Consider the following 14,322-nt stretch of genomic DNA (forward strand, 5'->3'; position numbering starts at 1 on the left):
GGGTGGTAATCTATTACCGATTGTGAGCGAGGAGCGACAAGCGCTTCAAAAGATTAGAGGTTTACACGGTTTATCATCTTTTAATAAAAAACTGTTACACTGTTGTAAATAACAAATATAAATGGATCCAATAGAGGCTAATAAAAAACCTACAAGTAAAGATCTTTCAGGTGGCGCTTCATCAGCGCAGTAACCGCAGTCCAACAATGGAAAATTAAAGGAGAGGATGTACAATACCAATGGAATGTAAATTACTTTGCATTTATAATCCTATAATGTAACGTCAAGTCTGCTGAAGACTTCCATATGAAATGTTTCACGGTTCTTAAATCCATGGAGGGATCAAGCACTTGATCGTTACAGGTTAGTTCAATTTGATCGACGTTGTAGCCGTTGTTCGTCGGTGTGGAAGAGTCGGCGTCGCCTCCTGGAGAACTCGCGTTTCCGTCACCCAACAGTTTTTCCAAAATGTGTTCGGCCACTTTCCGACACTGTATAAAATCGTTAGCCACTAATCTGTCGGGCTGCAAAACAATCACGTAACACATGAACACTTCACTACCTCCATTACCTTTTTAAGTCTGTCTTGTTTTAACAAATGTGAAGGAACAGAAGAGTGTGGTTGTAGATAAAATTGAACTTTAATGAATTTTCCGGTGCAGTTTTCTTCAATGTTTGAAATTACCCAATTGGGTACGGTTTCATTGAGTAGAGCGTTTTCAGTGTCGCCAACCGTATCACCTACTAGTACTCTATAAAGCGTGCGTCCACCTACTTCGCTACAAAATTTTACAATTCATGACAGCTTAAGACATGTGAAATGATCATCTACCTTAAAATTAAAGGTATGTGTTTGGGTACAGTAAAGTACAGTTTGTTTTCTGCATCCTTCTCGACCCCCCTCCAGTGTTCAAACAATGCTTGCAATAAAAGCTTGCCGTAATTCACCTTCTGATCAGGTTCCGGACAATCTCTAATGCCAGCATCTCTGGCAGACACCCAAGCTGAAAAGCAATCAACTTCATCTTGTCCTAGATGTATCGTCAACATTCCCGTCTTAAGATCAACGTTGAACCAATTCGGAACGTGCACTACTTTAAACCGATTTTTTATTTCTTCTTGGAAATTTATTTGACCTAAATCCTCAATTTTGCGTGCCTACAAAAACATATTTTACTTTCCAAGTGGCGACTTCTTTTTCAATTTTTTAACGATAAATACTGGAGTTGCGATTCACTTTGACATAATCTTAAAATTAGTACCCTTAACACGTCATAGAGGGCGACGTTATCGTTTGCATCTTTGGTAAGAATGTGTCGTTTGTCATTCAGTACTGCTGCTTGACGAATAGCAGCGCCCCCTGGGATTAACGAGATTGGGGACGTAGGCATCTTGGCTTCCTCTTTGAAATGCTTCTCTGTTGGTAATTTCCAACAACGGATACTTGAATTCGACGTCGACACCTGTAAAAAATATTCTTAAAAAAAAACAAACACCAAACAATTGAAAAAATGTCAAACTTGACAATTTCCAACTGACAGTGACTAGGGCTCCATCTAAACATTGACTACTCACCCACACAGCTTGCTGGTCTGCTGTGAAACACATTTTTAAAACTGGCGCTTCTTCAACGCATACAACGACGCTGTTTTGGGGGTTTTTCAGATCGGTTATTATGACCTGCATAAATAAATCATAAATTAAAAAAAAAAAAACTCACGAAAGATGACTGACCTTTTTGTCTCTCCCACCAGAGATTACGTGGCTGAAGTTTTCAGTAGCTAAAAGTGCCCAAACTGAATCCCCATGTACTCTAATAGTCTGAATACACCTTTGCCCTCCTAAACTCCACACTTTAATGGAACCATCACTGCTGCCAGATATACAGTGGCTGCCATCTTTTGACACAACTAACGCCTTCACGTTATCTGCATGTCCTTTCAATTTAAACAATTTGACACAGTTTCTGGGGTCCCAAAGCCTTAAAGCTTTTTCAGTAGACCCACTCACAATTACAGTTCCTGGAGGATTCATCGCTAAACTATAAATTGATTCTTTACTTCCCATCAAACTAGAAGCTACAAATGCCTACATTAGACAAGAAAAACAAAATGCAATTGAAGAACATTTACTTGTAACAGTATTATTGCTGGCAGTCAGAGCTGTTAAAGTGTTAATGTCCCATAAATAAATAGACTTATCTAAACCTGCTGAAGCTACTTGTTCTCTATCTTTAGCATAAGCTAATGCTTTAACATAATCTTTATGTGTTCTCAATGTTGACATGCAGAACCCTTTATGGGCATTCCATACTTTTACAGTAGTATCAGAGCTGGCTGAGATTACTAAAAATATTATCAATAAAAATTAGTACACTTTGGGGATTTAAGTGATTACAGTGACGACCCCCACAACATAATACTATATCATTGACCCAGTCAGTGTGGTGCTCCATTCCATGTAAATAACGCTCATGTTCGTACACTCGTATGATGGAGTCTCTACCAGCAGAATACAAACGATCCAAAGCTGGATCAATTTGGAGAGCATTGACGCCAGATCTATGTCGTTTCTCTTCTGCTTCGCATATCACCATCGAAACCTGATGGTTTTGTTTGAAAACGTCTATTATGTAAATAATGGATGTAAACAACTTACTTGAACTTTCTTTCGCGGATTTTGTCCGCTCGGCTTTAAATTTGCCATTGCAAACGCTCCTCAATTGTGTAACATTTTGGACAATAATGAATCGACCACTGCGTTGCTGGATTAGTGTTGACAAACTTGCTTGAGATAAATTTAAAAATAATTTGAGGTTAGAATGTTCAGACTTGTGCTTGACGTTTTAAGAGATCACATCTTTCAAAAAAGAAATTATAACCTATTTATAATTGCAGTCACAGATTGCAGGATTGCAGTGTTCATCAAGAATATTTATACAGGATGTTTTCAAAGTTGAGACGTTTTTTTAGCATGTGAACATGTGAATGTCCAATTTTCACCCTTTTGCGATGACGTCATTATCTAGTAACTTCACGTATGTTTGAGCTAGGATCAGAAACAAATTTGAATTGATTATAAATATATACAGGTGTTTCTGAAATATGTGTTAATTTTAACCAGTGGAACTTTTCTCTATAACATTTTTACGAAAAAGCAATACAAATTGATTTAAAATTTGGAATAAATTAACCATCAAAGTGTATACCCACCTATGGGTGAAAATTTTCTGTTGTGATAGAAACAGAGCTTTGTTAAAAAATTCCATTGTTATAGAAAAAAATAAATAATCAAAATTTAGATTCTCATGGTTACAAAAAATAGAAACTAGTTAATCACACAAAACGACTCGTTTGGTAAAAATTGTGGGGCAAAAAAATCTTGGAATACTTTTACGAATTTTACAAAATGTTATAGAGAAAAGTTTCATAAATTGGCGAGTTCTTTCACTGGTTAAAATTAACACACGTATTTCAGAAACATCCTGTATAATGTTTCAAATTTGTTGACAATTGCTTCGAAAGGTTATGTTTGTAATCAATGTAATAAGTGAAAGAAATTAAAAATTGTCAAATTGACAGGAGCATAAAATAACCTCAAAGTGACCATCAATAAATAAACGTGCCTTTTTTTTGTTTTTTTCTGTTTTTGTCGTTTCAATAAAGAGAAAGCGAGGAAGGAAATCGTGACGTCACCTCAAAAGGGTAAAAATTGCGTATATAACGGCTGACTATTAAAATTTTCACTTGGAGTTGGCTTTGAACGAGTTTTTATTTTTTCTGTTACTTTAGACACGCAAGAACGAACGACAAATGTCAGTCAGTACAATTGAAACATAACCAAATTAAGAGAAAAAACATGATTGTATTGACATGTCAAACTTGTCAGTGTCTAAGGTGCAACGGATAACAAAGAATGATCCATAGCCAACCCTAAGTGAAAATTTTAATAGTCACCCGTTATATGCCATTCACGATGTTTTGGCATAAGGGGAGGCCATGGAAAAAGTGCATTTAAGTTGGCAGTAAAGCTGTCTGTTGAATTAGGTTATGTTTTTCTAAGTTTGAGGTTATAAACTGCGTCATTGTCTAGTGCATTGTTGTCAATTTTACTAGTTTGAAATATAACAATACTCACACATTTTTAATCCAGTTTAACAAAACAGGAAACTGACTTGAACAAACTACAGAATAGTAGGGACAGGGACCGAAAGACGAAATGGCTCCTGTTAATTTATACACTACTTAGATAACCCACCTATACAGTGTCTTAACCAACCGGTTAGTAACTTCTCAATGAATTTTTCATTTTAACCAAAACATTCCTAGAACTAGATTGTATAAAATCTTGTACCTACTTATTAAACCTTACTTTATTCGAATCTTTCTGCAAAATATTTACACACCCATCGTCTATGACAAAAAAGAACAAAACTATTCAACTTCCATAATTTCATTAGAAAATTCTGAATCATCATTACCTGCATCAAAATCCCAATTAAATTCCGAGTCAGCTTCTCCTAATGAAATTATTAAAGGAAAAACGTTTTCAAATGAAAGATTTCACATTAATTTTGCCCAATCTTCCGAAATAAGTTCTTCACAATATCTACAAAAATATTGGCAAATTTCAGGAGTACATTTCAAAATAGACTCAAGCAATATATTCACAACTCCATCGCGAAGTTGTAATAGGTCTTACAAAATCCCTGTGCCATTTCAATTGGGTCGTTGTTTCTTTTTTCACTATCCGTGTTACATTTTTTTCTTGTACTCACCTACGATTCAATTTATACACACAAAAAAACTTGACTTCATTGTAACTTACTGAAAATATGTTCTGCAGTCTAATACAAACATCATCAATGCGTCTTAAAGTCGCTTAATTATGATTACGGTAAATTCGGCAACATGTTACGTTCATTTTGATAGGTCCGCATGTCAGGCACTTTAGTGACAGCAGAGATGACAGAAATTAAACATGTATCCAACGTTAAAAAATGAAATCATAGCCTCCCCTTATGCCAAAACATCGTGAATGGCATATAGTAAAGTCCATTCATTTTGTATTGAATTTTTCAAGGTCAAATAATTTAATTTTTTGGCTTTGTAATTATGTTTTGTAAATAGTGACATGCAGGTAAACACCGTAAACGTTGAATTGAGCATTGCTAAATCACATTATGTTGGTTATATGCATCTCACTACATATTTACAAAACATAATTACAGTGCCAAAATTTAAATTATTTGACCTTGAAAAGTTCAATACAAAATGAATTTCCTTATGCTGAATCAATTATTTTATCGTATTTCTTTTGTTTAGTAGCAAAAAGCGCCATGCTGATAACTTCTAAAGTTGTTTATTATGAAAAGTCTGTATTAGTGTTATTGGTCAATTTCGTAAAGCATTTTGATTGTGGATTTGAGAGACGGTTAGTAAGAAGTTTTGGTTCCTTCAGTCATAAATTTCGAAAATGAATTCCTACGAACGTTTAAGTTGACATACTACAGCCGAACAATGTGCACAAATTGTTGTATATATACAGGGTCTCTATAAATGATTGTCGGGTCCAGCCAGCCATGGAAACTTGTCAAATTTTGAATGTGCCGCTTTGTTCGGCAAATAATGAATGTCACATTTTCAGGTTAGGTTGTTGGCTTTTAACCAGGGACAAGTTTCAACTGTGGTTTACTCTTGCTAACATTAATGTATTTATTATTTAATATCAACACCAACAGGGGAACAATTATTGCCCCCATCGTACCGCCACACACTGTACAGGAATTGGTATGAGAACAAATCTAAACAGATAAATACTCGTATTGACAACACCTTGTCCCCGTATACCACAATACAATACTGCCTTTTTGTCTGCTGTAGTGTTTTCACATTTCTTGTTTTATGCTAGTGGTAAATACGGCCTAGACTGAATTGTCGAATATGGTATTGACTCCCATTTTTTCTTCCAATATAAATAACAGTGTTTTTCATAACAAGTAAGTCTTACTGGTTTTTCAACAAAATCAAATGTATTCAACAACATAATTTACAACACTAAATAACGATAACAAATAGGTATTTTTTATAAAATAGATTGAAAATGTCCCCTATTAACTTCTAAACACTTGACAATTCTTCATTTATTTTCAAAAATATTTTGCAGCATTTCTTTGTTAAGGGTACAGCAACACTGCTATCCACAGTTCCACACACCAATTTTCAAAACATGTAAAGGAGTCTCTACAAATTGGTGTGGATTCTCAGCACTCCAAATTCTGAAAGTGAGGTGATTTTCAAACTGATTACATTATTAAACACAACTTTGATAATCTGCAGGTTGGAGTTCTTGTACAACACTAATTTTATAAAGATGCAGTTGTAGCCTATTTTTAATGATTTTGTGACAAGTGCTTCGTGGTACACCAGATTGTTGAGATAAACAGGCTATGGATATCTGTAGAGTCTTTTCCACCATTTCTTTCAAATCCTCGAGTATTTCATCAGATACTGGTGGTCGTCCTAATGATTTACCCTTTCTAATTGTTCTGATTGTTAAAAATCTGTTCACAATTCGCTTAATGTGAGTTAACAATAATCTTGAATGTTGTTCGGATATTTTGCTGGAATTCATTTTTACAAACAGATAATTCCCCATTACTAAACCTTCCATTTCGAAAGTAAAAAACCACAATGAACGTGTTCTGTTCAACAGAATAAACCATTGTAAAGAAAATAAAGCTAAAATAAAACATAAATCATTAAAGCATACCTAACCACACAAATTTTGCCAGTGTATTTACCTCTAAAAGCGGACGTACTTGCAATTTTTATTGAAAAATACAGATTTCTGGTGTTTATTAACTGTGATTAACTGCGATAAAACGAATATAAGGAACCAAAACTCCACTGACAAGCGCAAACGAAACGTCATTCACTAATGTCAGAAGTGACCGTGAAAACGAACTAGAATTTGGCATCGGTTTCAAAAAAGCGGAACAGTAAAATTTTTTTCCAAGGCTGGCTTGACCAGACAATCATTTATAGAGACCCTGTACTATGGCGGACAATAAATTTAGGCCGGCCTGTCATTGGCTTGACATCAAAATGTGAAGCTGGCATTATGTTCAACTAACCCCATTTTCGATTTTTGTCATTCTTGTCATCGTGACAGCGATAATTAAAATTAAAATTGGGAAAAGAAGCGTCCACCAGAGATGAATGTTACTACAAATCAGTTATGCTAGTGCGTCATGATCTGTAAGTTACGAAAAGGGCGAAGGAAACGCCAAACAGCTTGAAAACCTTCAGTTTGACAAACTGACACATCAGTCATAATGACAATAAATGGTCGCTTGCATTGACTTTTTTGAAATGTCAGAACTGTGCCGGCCTAAATTTATTGTCCGCCATAGTACTAGCCGAAGACGGTATTAATTAACAAGATATTGAAAATGGTCTTGATCTGCACCAGTCAACGGTATCTAGAGTTTTGCGTCGTTTCCCCGAGACAGGAGAATACTCTAGAAGACCTGGACAAGGACGCAGACGAACAACAACAGCTCAACGGGATCGTTTTCTGCTTTTACGGTCGTTGAGACACAGAACTCTGACTGCTCCAGCTTTGCAAGTTATGACTTTAGGAAGATATCAATTCCAAATTAGTGCAAATACTGTTAGAAGAAGACTTGCTGAATACGATTTAAGGACCAGGATACCGGCAAGGAGCCCACAGTTGACAGCGGCTCACCGAAGAGTACGATTGCTGTTTGCCCAAAATCACGTTGATTGGGAATTGGATCAATGAAGGTTAGTAATGTTCTCTGACGAGTCCAGGTTTTGCCTGGATCACAGTGACAGACGTGTCCGGGTGAACCGATGCTCAGGAGAGCGATATGCTCAATGTAACATTATCCCGAAAGTCAATTTTGGAAGAGGTTCCGTTATGGTTGGTGTCACTTTCGACGCTCGCACAGAGTTGGTGGTGCTAGAAAGAGGAAACCGAAATGCGGCGACGTACATTACCAATATTCTGGAACCTCATATTGTTCCATTCCGACCATTTATTGGGATGACTTTATTTTTATGCATGATAATGGTGGACCGCACGTTGCGGGAATAGTGCAGCATTATTTCCGTGAGGTCGAAATTGGGCAAATGCAATGGCCAGCAAGGAGTTCAGACCTAAACCTCATAGAGTAATTGTGGGATCCTACAGATAAAAGAGTTAGAAGGTTACCAAATCCACCAACAACTCTTCGTCAGCTGTCTTTGGGTCTAACTGAAGTTTGAGAAGAAATTAAGCAAAGAGTTATGCAAATCCTCATTTTAAGCATGAGACAATGTTGTGCAGCTGTAATAAAGGCACGGGGTGTCAACACCCACTATTAAATGTTAAATTTCTTTGTTTTCTCCGAATTTGAATTTTTAATTTTTTTGTTTTCTTCACTTCTTTGTTGTTATCTGATTATTGTAGTGTTTACTTTTATAAATCTACTTCTTTAATAATTTACAGTTCGAAATGTTGTAACTGGAAATAAATTTTGGCTCAAAAACACGAGTTTTGAAATTATGCGATAATTTTGGCGGGCAGTGTATTTCAAAAACCAGTGGTGTTTTCATGATTTCAATGACACCAAATTTTTCCTAAATGTTTGAAAGGACTCTCAGTGAAAAATTATGTAAATTAATGTAGCGGTTATTGAATTAAAATGAAATATTTAGGTAGACTACGTCCACTGATGAATGCATTTTTTTAAATATCCTTAGATAAAAAAATCCCCAAACCATAACATTAAAATATTAAGAAAGTATCATAGATTGTGTTGGTAATATCTTGAAGCATTCGCGCCACTAATTCTCATTGGTTGTTATGAAACCCACGTGAAAAATAAATTATATGACATTTCAAATTTGAAATTGTCAGTTCTGTCAAAGTGGTTTAAGCATTTAGATATGCGATTTTTCATCTTTAGAGCTTTGTTTTGCGATTCTCTGGTTTTAAAAGTTATTAGTTTTAATCGTGTTGCTGTTTTGATCTGTTCCGTTGCGATTTTTTGTTGATTTTTTTAAATTTGTGAAGTGAGTGCGTGCCTCAAGAATCTAATTACAAACATCGAAAATGATACAGAGGTAATTTTTCTTCATGCATTAAATAGGAGTACATATTAAATAATCTCTTGGTTGTGTTTAGCCATTTCCGAAAAAAGCTGGATATTTTAATTTCAGTAGCCAGCTTTTTCGGAAATTCGAAAATGTATTGTGGGTTGCATTTTTTATTCCGTCGGGCACATTATTACTCTTGAAATACCCTGTAAAGTCGGTACAGGTTGCAAAGAAGCAGGGGAAAAAAATTATGTTGGTAACATTTCTGGTAATTTACAACATTTGTAGTTGGCAACGTTGGCGCTTCTTTCTTTCATGAGATTTGAAATCCCTGTCAAATTGATATAACGTTTACAAGGAGAACGTTTAAACGAGAGGCTAAATAACCCAGGACGATCCTTACCAATACGCATGCGTTAGTAACTTGGGTGCTTTGTTGTTACAAGTACCGCATCCGCATGGTACTGTACCGCGTGCTGCACGTAAGGCAAAGAACAGTAGATGAGTAGAACACAAACTAAAGATATAATTATGTTTTTAGAATCTTTTAATAGGTCTATTATTGTATTCAATTTGGAGTCGTTTATGGCTATCTATTAAAGCACTCGTAGTTTAATAGATCTCTAAGATAATTTTTATCAATATTTCAGTGTACCTACATATTATGTATTGTCATTTACATCAAAAAACTTCGAATATTAATGTTCAAACTCTACTTTTTAACATATGTTGCAGATGTAGTTGCATCCGTTACCTTGAATTACCAATTACATAATACAAAATTCAATAGAATTTAAAAATTTAATTTTTTTATTTAAAAATTAAAAAAAAAAATCTAAAAAATAACATAAAAAAACTCGCCTACGGGTCGTTTTCTAGATTCGTGGGATTCGAGCGCAAAATCAACCCTTATTAAACTCGTCCAAACATTTCATCACAGTTTTTTTAGCAGCAACATCTAAAATCGTTTCCTCGGAAACGCATACATTTAGTAGAGTTACCTTCAGGAAGGCGTGTGTGATTGGTTATCTTAAAATCGTTTTCATTTCAAAACTTTTCACGTTTACTTTTCACGTTCGTTGTTGTAGAATCCTTGTTGGATTAAATATTAAAATTCACAGTTAACAGCTGACGTGCGAGTTCTGGGACAGCCTGTATAAATGAGTTTACTACATAAATAAGCTCTTTTATTGTATTGTTTCTTATTAGATACGCAAGTGTTGTTCTAATTTTTAAACAATAAATTTGCGATATTTTCTAAGTCCGTGAACGTCAAATTTAAATAACGCGCAAAATTATAGTACTTGCGCACAAGTATGGAATGACCTGGGTCATTTAGCCTCTCGTAACGTTTAATACACATAACCTAAAAGTCAGCAATTTGACAGTGCGTTTGACAGTTAAAAAAATGGAACTAGAATCCCGACGCACACCAAACAAGTAACTGTTGCAGTCGTTGCAAACATCGTTACATTAGGCAAATTTCTCAATGTCGGTTGCAAGATGCTTTTTTGCAACCTGTACCGACTTTATTAATAAAACCTAATATACAGGGTTATTCACGAGAGGGGTACTTCTGAATTTTTAATTTGGCGCAACCAACAATACCAATGGCAGTAACTACTAAATCAAATGTGTTATTTCTTTTAAATTAGAAATCAAAGTAAGTTGGATAGATTTGTGAGAAATGTCAGATTGGCAGATAACCTGTATTTAATCAAAATTCAACAAATTAGCAAAGTAAGTTAATGTAAAAGGCGTTCAAAGTGTCTACCATCGGCTTCTAAACATCCGCAGCGGCGACAGAATTCTTTGCACACTCTCCATAAATGAGGAACATGTCAGTCTTTTCGTCGTTATTATAAAAACACATTTTTCGAATTGACAAAAATTTTTTGCTTTAACGTCAAAGAGACAGAACTAGGAGCCATCGTGGATTCAGTTATTTTCAAAATTTGAAATCAAAATATTGTTGCAATGTGTATAATAGGTTGCGGTAAATAGAAATTCAGAAATACCCCTCTCGTGAATAACCCTGTATTACTCCTACTGTACTGAAGTTTTCTTTCGTCTTTCGTCTTCCCTAAGTGCAAAAATGCAGAATAATAATAAAACATCACGTGTAAACCTGCTCTTTCCATTTTTTAAAATTTCGCGCCGGATCTATTTGTTGTAGCGTAGAGTGAACATTTTTAGTAACATTTATGGCAAGCAATCTATGAGTGGACAGAGTATACCCGTTTCATTAAAAAAATTGAAATTTTTACAAAATATTCTGCAGCGATACACAATCGTTCCTGAATTTTTTGAGAATTTTAAATCGATTAGAAGTGAGTATTTTCGATCGAAGGGTAAAACTTGAATCACCCTGTACAACAGTGCAATTTTTTTAACTGTTGCCATTGGGAACTGCATGGTAAAACTTATACCCCCTGTTAACTTTTGTTCTGATGAAAATATGCAAAGCATTTTTGGAACAATGGTGGAAAATTTTTCTTCCAACGTCAAGTCTGAAAATGACATTTCCATCACTCAATTTAGAGATGAAAGTAGGCGTTTGCATCACATGTGAGGAAAGTAAATCACTTCCCTCACTAGTGGGGAAAGTAAAAAAAAATTTTGATCCCCATTTAGGTACTTTCTTTAAAATAACGTTCATACATACATATACATTTGTAAGAATTCTTTATTAACAATTAGCACATACAAAGATACTTAACTTTTTTATCAGTATTATAGAAATTAAATGTACAATTTTTTACACGAATTAAAACTCCAAATGTTCCTGATTTTTTTTTTCTAAATAACGTGTCGGTACAGAGCTTGACGTTGACGCCAAACTAGCACTTCTTACTACTTGTCTCCATATCAGTAACGGATTGTATTCCTTTCCGTAGCGTGCTCGAGATTTTATAGGTAATAATTCCAAAGATACCTAGTTCGCTGCTTCTTTAATTTCTGTATTTGGTAAATTTACAACACTATCTTCTACTTCCATCACTATTTGTTTAGTAAATTCTGATTAATTTTCACGTTTTGGTAAAAACACGACTTGACATTCATTAATTAAATTTTATTGTTTACTGTGAGCATGGAAACGTGATTTTCAAATTTTACTTCTATGTTGATTTGTATAAAATAATAAATTGATAATACCTATGCAAGATAAACCGAAAGCTCTTGACGTTGGAAAAAATAGTATGTTATATACGTGAGGAAAGGTCCATTGCTAAACTTGAATGATTAGATCAACTCGCTATCGCTCGTGATCCAATTGTCATTCTCGTTTAGCAATGCATCCCTTTCCTCACTTATATAACAATATACTATTAAACTATCGGATAGATTACAACTCAATATCCTAAACTGTCGAAAAAATTGTGAAAAAAATATTTTAATAAAAGTACAAAAATTATCTATATTAATAACATAATTACATAAACATTTTTGTTTTATAATACAAAAAATTCCGATAATATTGCGGAATTTGGAAAAGTGCCCCGAATGCTTGCAGCGTTTGCACGTTGAATGGCAAGGGAAATCCTCTCGAAAAGGAATTTCTTTGATTTTGAATCGCCTGATTCCGCGATAAGTTGGTTTCCGATGACATTAATGAAATCGATGACTTCTTTGCACCAAGGGCCTAAGGTTTCAAATGCTAAACCTTTAAACACGTAGTTTGACGAAATGATTGAACTATATTTGCTATGTTTGCGTTTGCAAGCCATTTCAGCGGCAGAACCTGAGACTTCAGATGATTTCAATACGTAACGGTCTGCAAGTGTATCTACAACAGTAACGTCCCAAACCAAAGGTTGACCTTTAATCCACGGTACTAAAGTGAAAGTCATCCCATCTGGGCGTTTTCCGTCATCCCGAGACAGTCCGTTTGGTTCTAAAGTTGAATTCACATGAATAGAAGTTAAAGATCGGTTGATAATTGAATTAATTTCATTGTGTCTTGAAAATCTACCACTGCTTTTGAAACAACTTAGACCGTGGGTGCCAATTTCGTCAACTTTCGCATTGCATTTGCAAATATGAGGTGTACAAAGATTACCCACTCTTAAACCAATACAAACTTGGAAGGACGTGTTATCTAAAAGAGTACCAATATTAGGAGAAGGTATTGCATGTAACCAAGATCCTGATTCTCTGCATTGCAAAGCCTTAAAACGAGCCAAGTCTCTAGGTGAATTAAAGATTAAGTCATTGGCAATTATTCCTTTGATATTAATATTATCCCAATTCTTCTGAAATTGTGGGATTGTTGGTAGTTCGTTCTCATTTGCTACACCCCAGACTGCTAAAGCTTCATCATAATGGTGAATATTAAGCTCATTATCCTTTGAGTTTAGTAATAAAGAAACAAGCTTTTTAACCCCATTAATTGAAGATAGGAAAGCAGGGAGGCAAATATCGGAAATGCGACGAATTCCCAGACCACCAAATCGGTAAAGTGGACTGACGCCATTGTAAATCAGTTAAACGTAAATTAAGTATTCTCTCTAAACAAGACTTTAAAGAAGAATCAATTGAATTAACATAATTAGAAAATTTCCAAAATGGAGTTGTTCTTAATAAAAAATTAAATTTTGGTATGAAAAGACAGTTTTTGATTAAAGTATAAGCCACGTGTCTGTTAAGGAGTTCAGCTTTTTTTAAAAGATTTTCAACTGTAATGATACAGGGTGTTTTCGAAGTTGAGGTGTTCCTTTTAACCTGTGATAGTATGCGTTGTTCTAAAGAGTTTTAGCCAAAGTCACCTTAGTAAAATGTGTACGGCAATGAAGATACAATAAGTTAATTTTTTTGAAATTTTAAAAACCGGTCCTGCTCAAATTTGCGCTGATTTGTTTGAAATTAGAATTGACAAAAAAAATCAAATGAGCATGGACGTTAATCAAAAATACTGTCAGAGTTGTCATCTAAATAGTCGGAATGGCTTTATCATTACGAAAATAATGAGCTCACAGATATGTTGCTAATGTATGGGCAATGTTATCACGTTATCAGAATGCAGCTGCGGCGTCCAGAGAGTACGCAGAGCGATTTCCAGAAAGACACCATCCTGGGCCATGTCAGTTATTAATCTAGTACAGCGGAGAAATAGACAGGACCGGACTCAAAATTTTAGAAAACAATAAAAATATACAATCAATTAACTCCGTTAATACAAACATTTTACTAAGAGGATTTAGGCTAAAATTCTTAAGAA

The 14,322-nt window shown here is 34.8% G+C and overlaps 1 protein-coding gene and 2 long non-coding RNA genes across 6 annotated transcripts; 1 reads left to right on the top strand and 2 right to left on the bottom strand.

Moving 5' to 3' along the window:
• Positions 1 to 60: 60 nt before the first annotated feature.
• Positions 61 to 4,970, bottom strand: LOC138133535 (WD repeat-containing protein 48 homolog). 4 transcript variants are annotated; one of them, XM_069051480.1, is made up of 12 exons: positions 4,828 to 4,970; positions 4,481 to 4,777; positions 4,138 to 4,324; positions 2,659 to 2,859; positions 2,398 to 2,602; positions 2,133 to 2,345; positions 1,735 to 2,078; positions 1,576 to 1,680; positions 1,263 to 1,463; positions 833 to 1,158; positions 572 to 779; positions 61 to 524 (listed from the first exon to the last, which is right to left on the bottom strand). In XM_069051480.1, the coding sequence occupies exons 4-12, from the start codon at positions 2,704 to 2,706 to the stop codon at positions 252 to 254; spliced, it is 1,923 nt and encodes a 640-aa protein (XP_068907581.1). In that variant the 5' UTR covers positions 2,707 to 2,859; positions 4,138 to 4,324; positions 4,481 to 4,777; positions 4,828 to 4,970; the 3' UTR covers positions 61 to 251. The 4 variants fall into 4 exon arrangements, with proteins under 4 accessions (XP_068907581.1, XP_068907580.1, XP_068907582.1 ...); XM_069051479.1 differs by having other exon boundaries at positions 4,138 to 4,412; XM_069051481.1 differs by having other exon boundaries at positions 2,659 to 2,783; positions 4,138 to 4,777.
• A 313-nt stretch (positions 4,971 to 5,283) lies between these two features.
• Positions 5,284 to 6,461, top strand: LOC138133544 (uncharacterized). The gene is made up of 2 exons (XR_011160402.1): positions 5,284 to 5,789; positions 6,166 to 6,461. It is a non-coding gene; the product is annotated as an uncharacterized lncRNA (long non-coding RNA).
• Positions 6,010 to 7,376, bottom strand: LOC138133543 (uncharacterized). Its single transcript, XR_011160401.1, has 2 exons — positions 6,803 to 7,376; positions 6,010 to 6,740 (listed from the first exon to the last, which is right to left on the bottom strand). It is a non-coding gene; the product is annotated as an uncharacterized lncRNA (long non-coding RNA).
• Positions 7,377 to 14,322: the final 6,946 nt, after the last annotated feature.

The sequence above is a fragment of the Tenebrio molitor genome, chromosome 6 (assembly GCF_963966145.1).
Source record: "Tenebrio molitor chromosome 6, icTenMoli1.1, whole genome shotgun sequence".
Lineage (NCBI taxonomy): Eukaryota > Metazoa > Arthropoda > Insecta > Coleoptera > Tenebrionidae > Tenebrio > Tenebrio molitor.

Coding starts and splice junctions, on each gene's coding strand:
- LOC138133535 (XM_069051480.1), bottom strand. CDS start 2,706: ATGGCAAATTTAAAGCCGAGCGGACAAAATCCGCGAAAGAAAGTTCAA. Junction 2,603..2,658: donor ATCCGCGAAAGAAAGTTCAA/GTAAGTTGTTTA, acceptor CAAAACCATCAG/GTTTCGATGGTGATATGCGA. Junction 1,159..1,262: donor CCCTCTATGACGTGTTAAGG/GTACTAATTTTA, acceptor ATGTTTTTGTAG/GCACGCAAAATTGAGGATTT.